Source organism: Saimiri boliviensis, chromosome 6 (assembly GCF_048565385.1).
Source record: "Saimiri boliviensis isolate mSaiBol1 chromosome 6, mSaiBol1.pri, whole genome shotgun sequence".
NCBI lineage: Eukaryota > Metazoa > Chordata > Mammalia > Primates > Cebidae > Saimiri > Saimiri boliviensis.
This window is the reverse complement of record NC_133454.1, coordinates 118286336-118306305: the sequence shown is the minus strand read 5'-3', so window position 1 is coordinate 118306305 and position 19970 is coordinate 118286336. Positions and strand designations below refer to the sequence as shown.

The 19970-nt window shown below is 39.2% G+C and overlaps 1 protein-coding gene across 2 annotated transcripts in view; it reads left to right on the top strand.

Annotated features, from left to right (window-relative positions):
- The first annotated feature begins 1953 nt into the window (after positions 1 to 1953).
- Positions 1954 to 19970, top strand: part of GLYAT (glycine-N-acyltransferase) — a 28389-nt gene continuing 10372 nt past the window's right edge. The window contains exons 1-2 of one of the 2 annotated variants that reach the window (XM_003920158.4): positions 1954 to 2104; positions 15728 to 15823. In XM_003920158.4, coding sequence (XP_003920207.3) covers positions 15743 to 15823 — 81 coding nt within the window. In that variant the 5' untranslated portion in view covers positions 1954 to 2104; positions 15728 to 15742. Of the gene's footprint in view, positions 2105 to 4471; positions 4643 to 15727; positions 15824 to 19970 lie in introns of those variants that run through there. The other variant, XM_010334933.3, reaches the window with a different exon arrangement.

Genomic DNA, 19970 nt, shown 5'->3' with positions numbered 1-19970 from the left:
ATTAAAGCATTTCTATGTGCTTACCATGTATCAGTAAAGTTGTGTAAGCAATTATAAGTATACATATCTAAATTAAGAAAAGACAATCTTAGTTCTGATTCTACTTAGGATTTATAAAGCTGGAAAAAGCATTGCTCCCTCACTAGTGATGAGAAAAATCTTAATAAACTACAAAATTATTCATGTTCTGAAATTTATTAGTGATCTAAGGGCATGAGACAATCAGGTATCCTGAGTTCCAATTAAGTATAGGCCCTTCTTAGGTAAGAAAGGACACAGGAGAACCACTTAATTTTTCTTTAAGACCCTATGAAGATTCCTAAAGGGAATTATTTAATTCTGTTTATTGATATAGAAATGGAGGTAAGAAAAGGTGGAATCATTTGCTCAAGGTCACACAATAGGTAAGTGGTAGAGTCAAGATGTCAGACTGTTAGTTTGGGGCAGTCATCCTTGCTGCAAGTCACTCTGCTGTGCTACCTCTGTCATCATTGCCAGCACTTCAATCCAGACCCCAGAGAAAAACCACTTAGAATACTAAGACTTATGCTGGAGCTCCTGAACCTTTTCCCTTGTGTCTGATCCCAAAGTGTGTGAGGTTTATGTCTGCTGTCACATATAATGTAGAAAGAATAACAACCACAGAGTCAAAGAAAAGCAAGAAAAATCTTTGGTTACCTAGCACAACATACTTTTTACAGCTGGGGCAAAAGCCCAGGGAGGTTGAGACTAGTCAAAGATTTGAGGGTGAGAGACACTGTTGAATCCTGGTCTTTTGCCTGGCTGAGTGAGTGTAGCAGCTAAAGGAGACAGAATAGGAAGGGTCCGGTTTCCGGGCTCAGGATAAAGGAGGACCCCACTTTTTCGTTGCAGTTAGGTCTATACTTTGTGAGATACGAAACCTATTGGAGTCAAGAGATCCACTGGGTTGATAAGTAATAGAACATCTCAGTGGCCTTGAAGAAAGAGTAATAGAAGATTATAATGACTTCAACCCCACGGGAAAAGATGGAGAATTTATGTTCTAAAAGTGGCTGGGATCCTAGACAGTACAGAGAAAAATATGTGCAAACTTGCTCTGTGCTGATCCATTGAGTGAAAGAACACACATGCTTTTTGTCCCTGTATCTCAGCCTAGCCTCCTGTGTTCCTGCTCCTCTGATTAGAGTATCTGTTCCTCCCTCTACAACAAAGATATTAACAACCTGAGAATGAGGTGATGAGAACAAGGACCTGGAGTCTCAAACTCCCCTTCTTGGCTGTTTTACACAGTGCAGATGAGGCTCAAATTATCTTTTCTGTGAGCCCTTCTTTCTTTTCTGAGCAAGTGGAAAGCATAGTAATGAGGCCTTCGGAGTGAAAACGCTCTGGGCTTAATATCTAACCAATTCAACCATGCTGAGCTCAATGTCCTTCTCTATAAAAGTGAGACTAAGAAGTGCCCACATTGAATCATTGTGAGAATGTTTCATTGCAGCTTCAAAATGGGGAGTGGCGGGGGGGGGGGGGTGGGCACAGCTTGTCTTTAAAAAGGAAGATTCTAACAGCTTCCATCGCTCCATGCAAGTAATTTGCTGTTTTGTGTAAGTAGAAAAAAAATGCATTCTGCAAATTAGGTCTCATCCATATCTTTCCCATTGCCTTGCTTCTTTAACAGATACTTGAATGGGAAAGAGAGCTGAGAGTATTGCCTCCATAATCTGACCCTCTTTCCAGCATCTGGCCTGTTGATTTCACACAGTTTTGGTTTTCATAGTAATTCCATGACCTGTGAGGACAAAAAGCATTGTGATGTTTTTAAAAGAGAAGATTATGGTCATATAGCCAGCCTCTCAACCATGCAGAGCCAATTCTTTCAACATAGGCCATGAGGGGCAGGGTTGAATTCCACTAGAAATGACACCAGAATTTTTTTGCCAACTGAGTACAAGGTCCACATTACAAGACAAACCTCAGAAATTTCTGGAGGAAATGTACCAAAGCTCACTCTGCATAACTCTGCTGAACTGACAGCATCAGGAAGAAATTTCATCTCCTAGAAGGTGCTGCTCATCATTTCTTCCTGGAAACATCTGCAGAGACTAGTGTAGAGACAGCGTTTCAGGTGAGGACTCATTACAAAGTATCAGGTACACAGTATGAACAAGTCTAAAGATCTAATGTACAACATGAGAACTATAGTTAATAGAATTGCATTGTAAGTGGGATTCATGCTAAATGAGTGGAGTTTAGCTGCTCTTGCCACAAAAGCAACAATAAATAAGTAACTATGTGAGATAATAGATGTATTAATTTGCTACACAATGGTAACTTTTCACTATCTAAATGATCTCATAACATCATATTGTATACCTTAAATAGACACAATAAAAATCTTTTTTTAAACTTAATCATCGCTTTGTGACACCTCTTCCACTTAAGCAAGTGAAATTAAAATGCCTGTATTATGTTATGGTCATAATATACAGGCAAATATGCTCTAGGAAAAGAATGAACTTCCACTTAAGAAACACATTGCAGGTACCTACTTTGTAAATGGCAGTTTGCTAGCTACCATGAAAATCCTTAGACGTTTGTGCTCTGAACTATTAAATGAATGAAGAGATCTGAGAGCTTCTTGGAAGCAGGTGGACAAATAGAATACTGAGTGTGTGAAGAACACACTGTGAAAACATGACAGTATTTAATCTTGGTCACATTATACGTGAGGCAGTTTTTCCTTGCGCTACTGATAAGAAGGCTGTTGCACTTAAAGTGAGAGGAAATAAGTAGATCAATAAGACAAGAATACAGACAAGATTTATTGTTTATTAAAGTTATACAGAAAACAAATTTAACTTTAAAGATTTAATCTATAATACTACTACCACCATCTATTTATTTCGATTTGCCTGTGTTCTCTCTTAAATCTGAACTATGTGAACTGTTTTGTGTCTTATATTTTCTCATTTTGTTTGAACACTCTCCCAGTGTCTATATGTATTATACATAATGTCTGTATACATTATGTTAATGCCTTAGGGTTCAATCACTCTGTGGGATCATATTTTATATTACCTTTCCCTATTGCTGCACATAGAGATTTTGTTCAGGACTTTCTTATGTGTGTGTGACTTTATATCACTCTGTTTAAAGTTTTTGTTTTGTTTTGTATTTAGAGACAGGGTCTCACTTTATTACTCAGACTGGAGTGCAGTGATATAAACATAACTCATTGTAACCTTGAACTTCTGGGCTCAAGAGAGCCCAGGGTTGAATTTCACTGGAAGTGACATCTGAATTTTTTGCCAGCTTAGCACAAGTTCTGCACTATAAGCCGCAACTCAGAAATTTCTGGAAGAGTCGTACCAAAACTCACTCTGTGAGACTGGTCAGATTATGTAGGCAATACTCTTTTTCTCTCTTTCCCATTCAAGTATGTGCAGTGAACACAAGGCATTGGGAAAGATATGAATGAGGTCTGATTTGCAGAATGCAGTCTTTTTTTTCTACTTACACAAAAGAGCAAATTATTTGCACAGAGTGATGAAAATTGTTAGCCTTAGCTAACAGTTAGCCTTTCCACCTTAGCTTCCAGAGTAGCTAGGGCTACAGGTATGTGCCACCATAGCCAAATAATTTTTATTTTTGTAGAGATAGAGGTCTTTCTGTGTTGACCAGGCTGGTCTCAAACTTCTTCCCTCAGTTAATCTTCCTTCTTGGTCTCTGCAAGTGCTGGATTACAGGTGTAAGCCACCATGCTCATCCTAGCATTGTTTTCTTCTTTTAAACTATTTTCTTTGGATTAATTTCCACTTCTCTAATAACTGGACTAGGATCAAAGATTCTGAAGTTTATGCCCAGGGATGCTGTTCATTGCCCAGTGCTGCCAGTTGCAGTGGTTGTGTCATATTTTCTGGAAAACCTCAGTCTCAGTAGCTTTCAGTTTACTCCAACCAAGCATGAGAACCATACTTGGTTGTTAGTTTGTAAGCACTTCCTTTGAGAGTGGTTCCAAACTCTACTCTTCAGAAAATATAGTAATATCACACTCTACAGATTTGACATTAAACTCTACTTTGTAACTTCCTTATGAGTTGCCTGTAGATTAAAGACAAGGTTAGCCTTTAGGAAAGTTATTTTTTTAATCATCCTAAGACCCTTAGATATGAGATATGGTCTAGAGTTTTCTTCAAGCTATTACGTAGTATAAAATAGCTGGAAACTTTTCTCATGTCCAGGATATATTATGCATTTAACATATATATGTTTATTGAAGGAATGTATTAATGTCTCTATACTTTTGGAAAGTGGAGTGATTAGACAGACAAATTAATACAAGCATTTCATGTATTCAATCATTCATCACCCATATACTGAGTGCCTACTATGTGCCAAATACTGTACTAAGAATTACTAATAAGAGAATAAATAATTTGACCTTCCTCCCTCAGAAGAATTCAACGTCTAGAAAAGAAAATTCAGCTTTAAAACATCATGTTGAACAGCATAAATATATACAATATTTGTTGATTGAAAGAAGAAAACTTTAACCCAACATAACAGGTTATATAATTGAAATATGCACAAATACTTATGAGAACACAGAAAAGGGAATGCCTTTTTCAGCCGGATGTAAGAGATGGTGAAGAGATCACCAGAGGTAATGGGCCTACAACTAAACTTTAAGGGGTAGGTGGAAGCTTAATTTAGAAGGCAGAGCTGAAGTAGGAAATTTCAAACTGGGAATAAATGCAGAAAGACCAGAAGGGCTGAAGCAGACACGGTGTTGAAGAAATGCACTGTGGTCTTACACGGTGAACAGTAGCAACAGAAGAGGCTAGAAGGCTAGACTAGAGTTAGATGGTAAAAGAAGAATCCCTGGGCTAAGGTACTAAGGTAGTTTCTTTCTATATATGCCCAGATTGGTAATTAGCCAGACTCTAGGGACTGCTTGCTTGCTTGCTTGCTTTCCTTTCTTATTTCTTTCTCTTTCTTTCTTTCTTTCTTTCTTTCTTTCTTCTTTCTTTCTTTTTTCTTCCTTCCTTCCTTCTTTTATTTTATTTCTTCTTTTCTTTTTTCCTTTCTTTCTTTTTTCTTCCCTTCCTCCCTCCTTTCTTTCTTTCTCTCATTCTTTTTCTTTCTTTCTTTCTTTTCACCCTTCCTCTCTTTCTTTCTCTCTTTCTCTTTTTTTTTTTCTTTTTTTTTTTTTTTTTTTTTTTTTTATTTTATTTTATTTTATTGCATTTTAGGTTTTGGGGTACATGTGATGAACATGCAAGATTGTTGCATAGGTACACACATGGCAGTGTGCTTTGCTGCCTTCCGTCCCCTCACCTGTATCTGTCATTTCTCCCCATGCTATCTCTTCCCACCTCCCCACCCCCCGCCCCTCCCCCATTTACCCCCAACAGACCCCAGTGTGTAGTGCTCCCCTCCCTGTGTCCATGTGTTCTCATTGTTCAACACCCGCCTATGAGCGAGAATATACGGTGTTTGATTTTCTGCTCTTGTGTCAGTTTGCTGAGAATGATGGTTTCCAGGTTCATCCATGTCCCTATAAAGGACGTGAACTCATCGTTTTTGATGGCTGCATAATATTCCATGGTGTATATGTACCACATTTTCCCTATCCAGTCTATCATCGTTGGGCATTTGGGTTGGTTCCAGGTCTTTGCTATTGTAAACAGTGCTGCAATGAACATTCGTGTGCACGTGTCCTTGTAGTAGAATGATTTATAATCCTTTGGATATATACCCAGTAATGGGATTGCTGGGTCAAATGGGATTTCTATTTTTAAGTCCTTGAGGAATCGCCACACTGTCTTCCACAATGGTTGAATTAATTTACATTCCCACCAACAGTGTAAAAGTGTTCCTATTTCTCCACATCCTCTCCAGCATCTGTTGTTTCCCGATTTTTTAATGATCGCCATTCTAACTGGTGTGAGATGGTATCTCAATGTGGTTTTGATTTGCATTTCTCTGATGACCAGTGATGATGAGCATTTTTTCATATGTTTGTTGGCCTCCTGTATGTCTTCTTTTGTAAAGTATCTGTTCATATCCTTTGCCCATTTTTGAATGGGCTTGTTTGTTTTTTTCTTGTAGATCTGCTTTAGTTCTTTGTAAATTCTGGATATCAGCCCCTTGTCAGATGGGTAGACTGCAAAAATTTTTTCCCATTCTGTTGGTTGCCGATTCACTCTACTGACTGTTTCTTTTGCCGTGCAGAAGCTGTGGAGTTTGATTAGGTCCCATTTGTCTATTTTGGCTTTTGTTGCCATTGCTTTTGGCGTTTTGGTCATGAAGTCCTTGCCTACACCTATGTCCTGAATGGTTTTGCCTAGATTTTCTTCTAAGGTTTTTATGGTATTAGGTCTGATGTTTAAGTCTTTAATCCATCTGGAGTTAATTTTGGTGTAAGGTGTCAGGGAGGGGTCCTGTTTCTGCTTTCTGCACATGGCTAGCCAGTTTTCCCAACACCATTTATTAAACAGGGAATCCTTTCCCCATTGCTTGTTTTTGTCAGGTTTGTCGAAGATCAGATGGTTGTGGGTATGTTGTATTTCCTGTGAGGCCTCTGTTCTGTTCCATTGGTCTATATCTCTGTTTTGGTACCAGTACCATGCTGTTTTGATTACTGTAGCCTTGTAGTATAGTTTGAAGTCCGGTAGTGTGATGCCTCCCGCTTTGTTCTTTTTGCTTAGAATTGACTTGGCTATGCGGGCTCTCTTTTGGTTCCATATGAAGTTTAAGGTGTTTTTTTCCAGTTCTGTGAAGAAGGTCATTGGTAGCTTGATGGGAATAGCATTGAATCTGTAAATTACTTTGGGCAGTATGGCCATTTTCACGATGTTGATTCTTCCTAACCATGAACATGGAATGTTTCTCCATCTGTTTGTATCCTCTCTTATTTCGTTGAGCAATGGCTTGTAGTTCTCCTTGAAGAGGTCCTTTACATTCCTTGTTAGTTGTATTCCTAGGTACTTTATTCTCTTTGTAGCAATTGTGAATGGCAGTTCGTTCTTGATTTGGCTCTCTTGAAGTCTATTACTGGTGTATAGGAATGCTTGTGATTTTTGCACGTTGATTTTGTATCCTGAGACTTTGCTGAAGTTGTTTATCAGTTTCAGGAGATTTTGGGCTGAGATGATGGGGTCTTCCAGATATACAATCATGTCATCTGCAAATAGAGACAATTTGATTTCCTCCTTTCCAATTTGGATACCCTTTATTTCTTTTTCTTGCCTGACTGCTCTGGCTAGAACTTCCAGTACTATATTGAATAGGAGTGGTGAGAGAGGGCATCCTTGTCTAGTGCCAGATTTCAAAGGGAATGCTTCCAGTTTTTGCCCATTCAGTATGATATTGGCTGTTGGTTTGTCGTAAATAGCTTTTATTGTTTTGAGATACGTTCCGTCAATACCTAGTTTATTGAGGGTTTTTAGCATAAAGGGTTGTTGAATTTTGTCAAAAGCCTTCTCTGCATCAATCGAGATAATCATGTGGTTTTTGTCTTTGGTTCTGTTTATGTGGTGAATTACGTTTATGGACTTGCGTATGTTGAACCAGCCTTGCATCCCCGGGATGAATCCTACTTGATCATGGTGGATGAGCTTTTTGATATGCTGTTGCAATCGGTTTGCCAGTATTTTATTGAAGATTTTTGCATCTATGTTCATCATGGATATTGGCCTGAAATTTTCTTTTCTTGTTGAGTCTCTGCCGGGTTTTGGTATCAGGATGATGTTTGTCTCGTAAAATGATTTGGGAAGGATTCCCTCTTTTTGGATTGTCTGGAATAGTTTCAGAAGGAATGGTATCAGCTCCTCCTTGTATGTCTGGTAGAATTCAGCTGTGAACCCATCTGGACCTGGGCTTTTTTTGGGTGGTAGGCTCTTTATTGCTGCCTCGACTTCAGACCATGTTATTGGTCTATTCAGGGTTTCGGCTTCTTCCAGGTTTAGGCTTGGGAGGTTGCAGGTGTCCAGGAATTTATCCATTTCTTCCAGGTTTACTAGTTTATGTGCATAGAGTTGTTTGTAATAATCTCTGATGATGGTTTGGATTTCTGTGGAATCTGTGGTGATATCCCCTTTATCGTTTTTTATTGCATCAATTTGGTTATTCTCTCTTTTCTTTTTTATTAATCTGGCTAGTGGTCTGTCTATTTTGTTGATCTTTTCAAAAAACCAGCTCCTGGATTTATTGATTTTTTGAAGAGTTTTTTGTGTCTCTATTTCCTTCAGTTCTGCTCTGATCTTAGTTATTTCCTGTATTCTGCTAGGTTTTGAGTTTTTTTGATCTTGCTCCTCTAGCTCTTTCAATTTTGATGATAGGGTGTCAATTTTAGATCTCTCCTTTCTTCTCATGTGGGCACTCATTGCTATATATTTTCCTCTAGAGACTGCTTTAAATGTGTCCCAGAGATTCTGGTATGTTGTGTCTTCGTTCTCATTGGTTTCGAAGAACATCTTTATTTCTGCCTTCATTTCATTGTTTATCCAGTCAACATTCAAGAGCAAGTTGTTCAGTTTCCATGAAGCTGTGCGGTTCTGAGTTAGTTTCTGCATTCTGAGTTCTAACTCGATTGCACTGTGGTCTGAGAGACTGTTTGTTATGATTTCTGTTCTTTTGCATTTGCTGAGGAGTGATTTATTGCCAATTATGTGGTCAATTTTAGAGTAGGTGTGATGTGGTGCTGAGAAGAATGTATATTCTGTGGATTTGGGGTGGAGAGTTCTGTAAATGTCTATTAGGTTTGCTCGTTCCAGGTCTGTGTTCAGGTCCTGGATATCCTTGTTGATTTTCTGTCTGGTTGATCTGTCTAATATTGACAATGGGGTGTTAAAGTCTCCCACTATTATTGTGTGGGAGTCTAAGTCTCTTTGTAAGTCATTAAGAACTTGCCTTATGTATCTGGGTGCTCCTGTATTGGGTGCATATATATTTAGGATCGTTAGCTCTTCTTGTTGCAGTGATCCTTTTACCTTTATGTAATGTCCTTCTTTGTCTCTTTTGATCTTTGTTGCTTTAAAGTCTATTTTATCAGAGATGAGAATTGCAACTCCTGCCTTTTTTTGCTCTCCATTTGCTTGGTAGATCTTCCTCCATCCCTTTATTTTGAGCCTTTGTGTATCCTTGCATGTGAGATGGGTTTCCTGGGTACAGCACACTGATGGGTTTTGGCTTTTTATCCAATTTGCCAGTCTGTGTCTTTTGATTGGGGCATTTAGTCCATTGACATTTAGGGATAGTATTGTTATGTGTGAATTTGATGCTGTCATTTTGATGCTACCTGGCTGTTTTGTTGGTTAGTTGATGCAGATTCTTGATTGTGTTGCTGCTTTTTTACCATTTGGTGTGTTTTTGGAGTGGCTGGTACTGGTTGTTCCTTTATATGTGTAGAGCCTCTTTCAGGAGTTCTTGTAGAGCAGGTTTGGTGGTGATGAAATCTCTGAGTGCTTGCTTGTTCACAAAGGATTTTATTTTTCCTTCACTTATGAAGCTGAGTTTGGCTGGATAGGAGATTCTGGGTTGAAAGTTCTTTTCTTTAAGGATGTTGAATATTGGCCCCCAGTCTCTTCTGGCTTGTAGGGTTTCTGCTGAGAGATCTGCTGTGAGTCTAATGGGCTTCCCTTTGTGGGTAACCCGACCTTTCTCTCTGGCTGCCCTTAGCATTTTCTCTTTCATTTCAACCCTGGTGAATCTGACGATTATGTGCCTTGGGGTTGCTCTTCTTGAGGAATATCTCTGTGGTGTTCTCTGTATTTCCTGGATTTGAATATTGGTCTGCCTTGCTAGGTTGGGGAAGTTTTCCTGGATAATATCCTGAAGAGTATTTTCCAGCTTGGATTCATTCTCTTCATCACATTCAGGTACACCTATCAGACGTAGATTAGGTCTTTTCACATAGTCCCACATTTCTTGAAGATTTTGTTCATTCCTTTTTGCGTTTTTTTCTCTGTTCTTGCCTTCTCTTTTTATTTCATTGAGTTGGTCTTCGACCTCTGATATCCTTTCTTCTGCTTGGTCAATTCGGCTGTTGAAGCTTGTGCATGCTTCACGAAGTTCTCGTGTTGCGTTTTTCAGCTCCATCAATTCACTTATTCTCCTCTCTATGCTGTCCATTCTCGTCAGCAGTTCGTCCAATCTTTTTTCAAGGTTCCTATTTTCTTTGCGATGGGTTAGAACATGTTCTTTTAGCTCATTGTAGTTTCTTACTACCCATCTTCTGAAGTCTGATTCTGTCATTTCATCACCCTCCTTCTCCATCCGGTCTGGTTCCCTTGCTGGTGAGGAGTTGTGATCACTTTTAGGAGGAGAGGTGTTCTGGTTTCGGGAGTTTTCATCCTTTTTACGCTGGTTTCTACCCATTTTTGTGGGTTTATCCACCTGTTGTCTGTCTCTGTCCCAGGGAGTTGGAGCTTTATGAGTTTCCGTTGCACTACTGCCTTTTTTGATTTCTTTTTTTTTTTCAGGTCAGACCCGCCCAGCTAGCAGCACGCCTAGCCTCTGCCTGCCCGCAGGGGCTTTGCTGAGCTGCTGTGGGCTCCGCCCAGCTGCCCTGAGCTCTTCCCTGTAGTCCTTTTTATATGGGCGTAGTTAGAACTGTCTGGGCAATGGTGGCCCCGCCTCTGTTATGGCGGACTCTCTCTGTTGTGGCAGGTTGCCTCGGCAACGGCGGGTTGCCTCGGCAACGGCAGCCTGCCTCCGTAGCGGTGGAGAGTCTCAGTAATGGCGGAAGCCCCTCCCCCACGGAGCCGGACCGTCTGGGTTCAGCTGTGCTTGGTTTGAAGGGCTCAACCCAGAGGGTTTCCAATTACTGTTTTTGTTTTCGTTGTTGTTGGGGGTGGAAGGCTGGGACCAACCGAGCCTGATCACCTGGCTCCCTGACTCAGAGTCTTTTCTTTTAAGTTGAACGACCCCGCGTTCCGGTCGCTTGTTGAAAAGGCGCCGGGATCTCCCGTGCTGCGACTCACGGAGTCGGCTCGAACCGCGGCGCCGGCTCCTGGCGGATTTTTTGCCTAGGAATCTCCTGGCCTGGCTCGCTATTTCAGATGAATGGGCTATTCTGCCGTCTCAGGGCTCTGCTCGCCAGCTAAGAGGGCTCCCAGACCAGTGGCTTTTGTACGGAGAACCGCAGCAACAGGGAGTGGTCACAGCAGCCGCGCGGGCGGAATCAGCCCCGCGGGGGCCAAAACAGCCGCACCGGCTGGGACTGCGACGCTGGCGACCCCTCTGCCTGGGTATCTCCTGGTCTGTGGGCAATAAGAGTTCGTCTGGAAATGCGGCGTCCACTCACCCTCTGCACTTTCACTGGGAGCTGAAGTCCTGAGCTGTTCTTAGGCGGCCATCTTGAAAGTCCCCCCCCCTCTTTTTTTTTTTTTCTCTCTCTCATCTGCCTCTCACTAAAGCTCCATCTTGGCCTCTTCAAAATCCAAAACATCCATTTGCTCAGTCAGTCAATGAGAGTCCTTGTGCTCTGCTTAGATTCCATCCCTCTGAACCTCAACCTGAAAACTCTCTTCAGGTAAGAAGCTGATGCAATTCTAGGACTCACCTTTTTCATTTTCCTTTCCTCAAGATCATAGTTCTTTCCACATGTCCTGATTTTCAACATATGAAAGTTGTTATTGTTTTAGGTGGAAAGGTAAATTCAAGTTCTGTTATACTATCTTGGCTAGAAGTAATGTTACCGGTAGCAAATTCTTATGGGTCTGCAGCAACCTCAATTCTTACCTCAGAAGGAAGAATTCAACTGAGGGGCAAAATGTGGAAAGAGGGACCAAAGCAAGTTTTAGAGAAACAGTGAGCGTTTATTAAAAAGCTTTAGAGCAGGAAGGAAAAGAACTAAAATGCCCTTGGAAGAGGACTAAATTGGTGACCTGCAAGCTCAAGTGAGTGCTTTGAACTTTTGACTTGGGATTTTTTTTTTAATAAGCAGTCAGGCAATTTGTGATTTTATTGAGAAAATAGCTATTTTGACATTAGATCCAGTTTCGCATTTATCAGAATAAATTTTTTACAATATCGATCACCATCATTTCAGTGTATTTATACGTAGTCTCTGAATAAAATATATTTACATTTGGCAATTCTAGAATATTGAAATTAATGACCAACATTGCTTACTTTAAGGTTGTTTACTTTATAATGAAGCTATAGTGTTTGTGCAACTAGAATAGATGTTTTTAAAATGTTTTCCATTCCAAGATAGGCTTGGTGGGACAAAACTAATAGCATACTACATACATATATTTCTTATCTTCTTTACTGTCAATCTTTCAGAATTGTAATGTGACATTACAAACACCTCAAATTCCCAGTTCGAAATGATTAGAAAAATAGAAAAACATGTTTTTCCATTTCATAAAATTAAAAATCAAGTCAGAAGAGAAGTAAAACTCATTTTTATGCATTTAACTTAAAAGCTTGAGTATACTACTCTTTCTCCTAGAAAGAAAGAAGCCAGCACTAAAGAAGTAGCCATTAGTTAAAAGAACGAATGACCCCATGACCAACTCTATGGTTCATGACTTGCTGAGGGCTGATGCAAACTCTGGCAAGTTATTCTTCATGAGTTTCAAGGATCTGGGATATGTAAATGAAACAATTAAAAGACATTTCTCTGAATTTGTGAGAGGAAGACTGAAGAATCAGAACAAAGATCCAACTGCCTTTCATGTGTCTACGTGTTCATCGTTACACCACAACTTAAAACCCACAGGCGAGCCTTTTTTCAAACACACATTCGAAACAGTGTTCCATATATAAAGTTGTATATTTTGCAAAAACAAACAAGATGCTTCCTTACATATGATTAGTAATCTTGTTTTAGACTTTGAAGTAAAATCAAACATTCTTAGCTAACCCTCTCAAATTTGGAGGCCTAGTGAGGTTTAAATTTTTTGGATATAGAATCTGCTTAGAATTTAGTACAAACTATGAACCTTAGACTGTCTTCAGTAGTGAAAAAAACTTTAAAATATTAAACTTCCTTTGCTTTGTCACTGAAGCAACTATAAGCTTGCTATGATGTATGTATCATACTAGCTTATATGTGACTTTAGTGTCATAAACACCCATTGCCTTTTTGGCACATTTAAAGCACAGCCAGAGAAGGTTTGGAAAATTGTTCTGGAAATATGAGTTGGTTTCCTCTGCCTTATAGATGGAACTGAGATTTTTTTTAATATATATATATTTTTTATTGCATTTTAGGTTTTGGGGTACATGTGAAGAACATGCAAGTTTGTTGTATAGGCACACACATGGCAGTGTGGTTTTCTGCCTTCCGTCCCCTCGCCTGTATCTGTCATTTCTCCCCATGCTATCTCTTCCCACCTCCCCACCCCCCTGTCCCTCCCCCATTTCCCCCCAACGGACCCCAGTGTGTAGTGCTTCCCTCCCTATGTCCATGTGTTCTCATTGTTCAACACCCACCTATGAGTGAGAATATGCAGTGTTTGATTTTCTGCTCTTGTGTCAGTTTGCTGAGATTCTAAGGAAACTGAGAATCTAAGGAAAGATTCTAAGGAATCTTAGATTCTAAGGCCAACTGAGTTTCTAAGGAAAGGGGCTGGAATAACCAGGGACCTCACAAATGCCTAAATAACCAACATATATATGCCCACAGCCATCCCCCTCTCAACACCATGATCCAAGGGAGTCTTGATCTGTCTCTTCCCATTTTACTTCCACTGGTTAGAGGGGCACCCAACAATAAGAAACATTTGCAATGAGTACAAACTAGCAAAAACACTCTAGGGCAGCATTTCCTTAGGTGTATCTTTCTGAACACAAGTCCCACAAGATACCTACTTAAAAAAAATTCAGCTGGGTATGGTGGCTCATGCCTATAATTATAGCACTTTGGGAGGCCAAAGTGGGCAGATCACCTGAGGTCAGGAGTTCAAAGCCAACCTGGCCAACATGGTGAAACTCCATCTCTACTAAAAATACAAAAATTAGCTGGGTGCAGTGGCAGGCATCTGTTATCCCTGTCACTTTGGAGGCTGAGTCAGGAGAATCGCTTTAACCTGGGAAGCAGAGGTTCCAGTGAGCTGAGATTGCTCCACTATACTCCAGCCTTAGCAACAAGAGTGAGACTCCATCTCAAAAACAAAAACAATCCATATTAAAATAGATTAGGGAAATGGTGTATAACATAGAGGTGCTTCTTGGAGATTGAAAGTACACATTACCATACCAAATGTTCTGAAAGGCCAACAGTAACTCAACTTTGTCTAACACACTATTTCCCAAACTTACTTGTCCAGGGAACCCTCTGTTCACCTAACAATATATTTTGACAAAACACTCCTTTAGGAACTGCTTCTCCCAAAACCAAGAAGATGATTTTTAAAAAATATGGCAGCACAGTTTTTTCCCTGATGTTCTAAAATCACTAGTTTACCTAGTTATGGAATCTCATGCAGGACCAGTGTTAATGCCACACCCTCTCAGAGCCTTTCCTTCATACCTTCACTTAGAAGTAACTTTGTGCTCGAAAATCAAACACCGCATATTCTCACTCATAGGCAGGCATTGAACAATGAGAACACATGGACACAGGGAGGGGAGCACTACACACTGGGGTCCATTGGGGGGAAATGGGGGAGGGATGGGGGGGTGCGGAGGTGGGAAGAGATAGCATGGGGAGAAATGACAGATACAGGTGAGGGGACGGAAGGCAGCAAACCACACTGCCATGTGTGTACCTATGCAACAATCTTGCATGTTCTTCACATGTACCCAAAACCTAAAATGCAATAAAAAAATAATAAAAATAAATAAATAAATAATAAAAATTAAAAAAAAGAAGTTACTTTGTGCTCTTCCAACTATCACAGTTCCAAAACAGAACACAGTGACATAGCATCTGTCTTCATTTTTTAGGTAGTTGTGATGTTATGGAATGTTTAGGTAATCCCAATTTGATGAAGTGAGTAAAATATGTAAAAATGCCATTTTTATATTACCTAGTAATTTCTACAAATGTACTACAGATCCTGGTTTAAGGCTTAGAGATGGAATTAGCCTCAAAGTGTGAGGCTTGGTGAGAGTACAGCTTTGAATATGACCCAGTATAATTTTTTGAGAGGTTGTTTGTATTTAGACCATGTCAGAATGTCCAGAATGTCCTTTGTTAAAATTTCTATATTAAAACATCATGTAATATGTAGGACTTTGGCTCAAGTGGGGAGAAAGAAAAAAAGAAAGAGGAGGAAAATAGGAGTGGTGGTAATAATCAAATAAATAACAAATGTTCAGTGCCTACTATAAGACTGACAGTGTACTAAGCACATTGCATTTACTCATTCCTTTAATTCTCACAAAAATTCTGAGTGATATAGTGCTATTATCCCATCCACCTTTGAGGAAACCAAGGTATAGACAAAGCATATTTCCCAAGGTTACACAGCTCATTCTTGGAGGAGTCAGGGGAATTGCTGATAGCGACTAAAATTCAATAGATATTATGTGTATTTAAAAATGTGCTTTTTAATCTAAAATGAAACTAATGGCTGGAATTCATCAAATGATAAGAAAAAAGACTGGAAAAACTCAAAGAAAGATCCCTTTGTTTTTCACCAGTCTCATCTTTTCTTGGATTTGCTGATGACTGTGGTTGAAAGGCACTAAAGAAAAACCTGGTCATTAATTTAAAAACTTGCTATTCCTGTTTCTGAATCTCCTCTAGCACGTCTCACTCCTGGATGTTCCTTGGTTGTCTTTCTAGGCTAAGGTATCCTCCATGATGTTACCATTACAAGGTGCCCAGATGCTGCAGACGCTGGAGAAATACTTGAGGAAGAACCTCCCAGCATCTTTAAAGGTGATAATGGAAAATTATGAGAGGAATAAAGAAGACAAACTTTCTGTGAAAGAGGGAGGAAAGGGACTAGCATTTATGGTGCACCTATTTTGAATCAGGCACTATTTCATGTTTTCTCTCATTTAGTTTGCCTTACCTCTCTGCAAGATGTTATTATCATGTCCATGTTGCTGATGAGAAAATGAAGATTCAGTTAACTGATTTGCTCAATATACCATAAGTACTGATTTGCAATGCTATGACATGAACATAGGTATGCCTGAGTCTAAACACTGCCTTTTGCTCTGTGCTGATTCAAAAATTACTTCCTTGCTCCTTTACAAAAAAGCATTTTATAATAACACTTGAAATTTGCCTAGAGTTCTCCTACAAATTTGGCTGAGGCTGCAGGTTAATGTTTAACTTGTTCATTACAAAAGGACACTTGCCAGTGAGAGGTTAATCATCATGAGTCTTCTTTGAAACTAATAACAGATCAATTTCTATTTTAACTTAAGTTTCCCAATTGCTTTGAATTTAAGGCATGTTGAGTTACTTTAGGGTTAGCTTCCAGTATCAGTATCTCTCTTAACCTGGTATTAATAATTAGAATTCTCATAATTTAAATAAAACATATATATATATATGTTTATATATGTTTTTATATATATATATATATATATATATATATATATATAAATCCCTACATTCAGAACTATGCAAGGCAGCTCCAATGATAGAGTCAGATTCTCGTCTGTATATATATTTAGCAATGAAGGGCATATGGCTCACTCCAGTGGAACCCAGGTACAATTGTGCATGTATGTGTGTGTATATCTCTTCAGTGGACAATTATTTTTACATTTTTATTGTTTTATAAGACATTCCTATATAGTGCATAAATTTCAGATAAATACATTCAAATTCCTCATTCCCTAAATGATTTGTTATTCCCTTCTTTCAGTATAAAGGAGAAAATATTACCATTCTTTTATTTGTGATTATATAGTTTTATTTTCATTATTTAGAGATGAATTAATGAAACAACAAGGTTTATTCTTTATTTATTAACAACACAATATGGCTTAAAATAAGCTAATCTAAATCTAAGGTCACCCACCTTGGTAACTCCTACTTACATTAATCAAAATTACCTAATATTTAAGTCCTTTCATATTACAATTCTTATCCAAACGACCTCCCAGAGAGACAGAAAATTTTTCTTGGAAGACACACTAGTTAGACAATGTATGCCCACTTGGTTGAAAGATTTTTATGATTAGTGGCTACTTTGAAAAATTCTCCAGGCTAAACATTTCTTCAATACTCTGTGATGTAGAATTTTGTTCTTTAAATTTCTCCTTATTCCTTGTGTTAAGCAGATCCTAAACATTTTGAGAAAACTCTTGGTGTTTCCTGATGGTTCCTTCTTGGAGCACTTATGTGGTGAGATAAGGAGAACCACATGACTCCTTCCCTTCATGAGGAAATAGCATTCCTCCTCTTTGGATGCATATTAAAAGATACACATTTTCCCCTAATGGAACTCTAAAATTTTTTATGCTAAGTGCTTTTAATGGAGGTTTATAACCTAGAATTCACTATTACTCAACAATTTCTTAAGGCCTAGTTAAGAAAATTGTCCATCCATTCTTCTGAGTGTTAGATATAAAATGCATAAAGATGTCCACTACAACTGATTAAATTGATAATAGCTGCCTCACTATGTTCTGTTCACTAGTGTGAAAGGAAAATATCTTGGGCCCCCCAAATCACTAAAGAAAATTCAAGTTGGAAATTGCTTAGGGCAAACTTGCCTCCCATTCTGTTCAAAGTTACCAAGATAGATGCGTATCTGATTGTCTCTTTTAGAAAGGCCAACTAGTAACTCAAAAAAATGAACTGTTTGTGTCTCACTTATCTGTGACCTCAAAGCTTCCTCCCTGCTTCAGGTCTTCCTGCCCTTGCTTCAAGATGTTTCACCTTTCCAAGCTGAACCAATGTACTTCTTATGTATATTTATTGAGGTCTCATATCTCCCTAAAATATATAAAATCAAGCTGTGCCCTCACCACCTTGGGCACATGTCATCAGGACTTAATGAGGCTGTGTCAGGGGCACATCCTCAACCTTGACAAAATAAACTTTCTAAATTAACTGAGACCTGTCTCTGATTTTCTGGGCTCAGATTTTGGCAATCATGGAGGCATTCTGAGTGGAGATGCCCCTGACCTTTAACAAATCTGCTATTAGTGCCTGCTACCATCATATGCTAATTTTATGGCTCAAACTAATAGGATAATTTGCTGAGGTCTGTGAGCACTCCCTCCAGATAATCCCTGATCTCCCCAGATTTGGTCAAAATCTATAGTTTATTTTATTGTACAACTCCTCTTTTTTTGGAGTTTTACTTGCTATCAACAGGCAAGCAAGTTTTCCTGCTTCCATGACAATAGCCGGATAGGTCTCAGCTGTCCTCTACCAACAGGCCCAGAAGGTATCTTGTAAACCTATTACTGCAAATTACTGGTGACTGTAATAGTATGAGGATTGGGAACAACAGGGTTTAAGAAGCCCATCACTGAGAAGACCTTCAATTATCAATTATAGGTTTCAAATTTACTCTGGCTTTTAAAGAAATAGGACACACTGCTTTCTCTTTACTACTATCTCTCCCTTTCTCTCTCTTTCTTACTCTTGGTCTCTCTCTTTCTCTCTCTCTTTCTCTGTTCCCTCTGTCAGTCTTTCTCTCTCCTTTAAGATTTTTTTTTCTAAGAAGCTCTTCTATAGGTTTACCTTTCTAGTTCTCTGTCTTTTGTAATTTCTTATTAATTTCTGGCCAACTGTTAGTGACAAAATGAAGTTCTAACAGTCCCTGCCCAAGACAATCCTTGAGACCTAGACCAATATATTTTCTCATTTGTTGGTTTAATCTGTTAAAAAAAAATCCCTTCATCTTTCCCTTGCAGTATATCAAATATTTGGGTAAGATTCTGGGTCTAGGGTACTGATTTTTTAAAATCCCCTTTAATTTCCTAAGGTCCTGCATTTTTTTTAAGTGGGCTGCATTGTTATTCTTCCATTATGGGTCCTGGGTGGGAAATTTTTGATTTGCTTTAGGAACATTTTGACCAGGTGAATGTTCACATTCTTAGGATCATAACTCTTTCTTCCCCTCAGAAGTGGGGAAAAGGAAGTTATGAACATCCTTTTTACATTGCTCTATCTTGCATTGAAGTCTTTTTAGGGAAGGGTACTCAAGCTGGTAGTGAGTGGGCTCTTGGGAGAATTCCCAAGAGGCAGGGTTATAAGGAGGTGGACAACAGGATAGGCGAAGGGTCTGGGGTGGCAGCTGCTTTTTCCTGTTTTTGGTCCTTTCGTTATTCTTCTTCTATTTTAAAATTAAACCTAGGGGATTATTAGGGGGAATATTATTGCTGCTATGTTTATCCTTTTTTCCTCTTACCTTACTTGGGATATTTCCCATTTTGGAGGCAAGGCCCAATTTCCCTTATTAGAAATGTCTCACCTTTTGAGGTGAAGCTCAGTTTCTCTTACTGGAAATGTCTCACTTTTTTTTTAACTCCCCTGGATACCCTGACCAAGGAATACTTCACTACCTCCCCATGGCTTCTTTTACCTTGGTATGTCCCAACCAAGGAATCGCTGTCACCCCCCGCAATGGCTTCTCTTATCTTGGTCTGTCCCAACAACCAAGAAAATACTTTGCCAGCTCCCAAGCATTTCTTGGTCTGTGCACAGATTTCCATGGTCATCGCAGTATGTGAGGATCCTTTACCCCAGGTTGCTGGCTGGCTTCTTTTGGCATTGCTGAGACTACAGGCTTATTCCTTGCACCAGGTGGTTCCTGACTTCTCACTCAAGAGGCTGCCACAGTGAAGCACTGGGGGTGCTCTGCCCAAAATTTCCCAAAACTAATAAACAACGTCAGCAAATTCTCAGGATACAAAATCAACGTGCAAAAATCACAAGCATTCCTACACACCAATAACAGACATAAAGAGAGCCAAGTCAAGAATGAACTGCCATTCACAATTGCTACAAAGAGAATAAAATACCTAGGAATACAACCAACAAAGGATGTAAAGGGCCTCTTCAAGGAGAACTACAAACCACTGCTCAAGGAAATAAGAGAGGACACAAACAG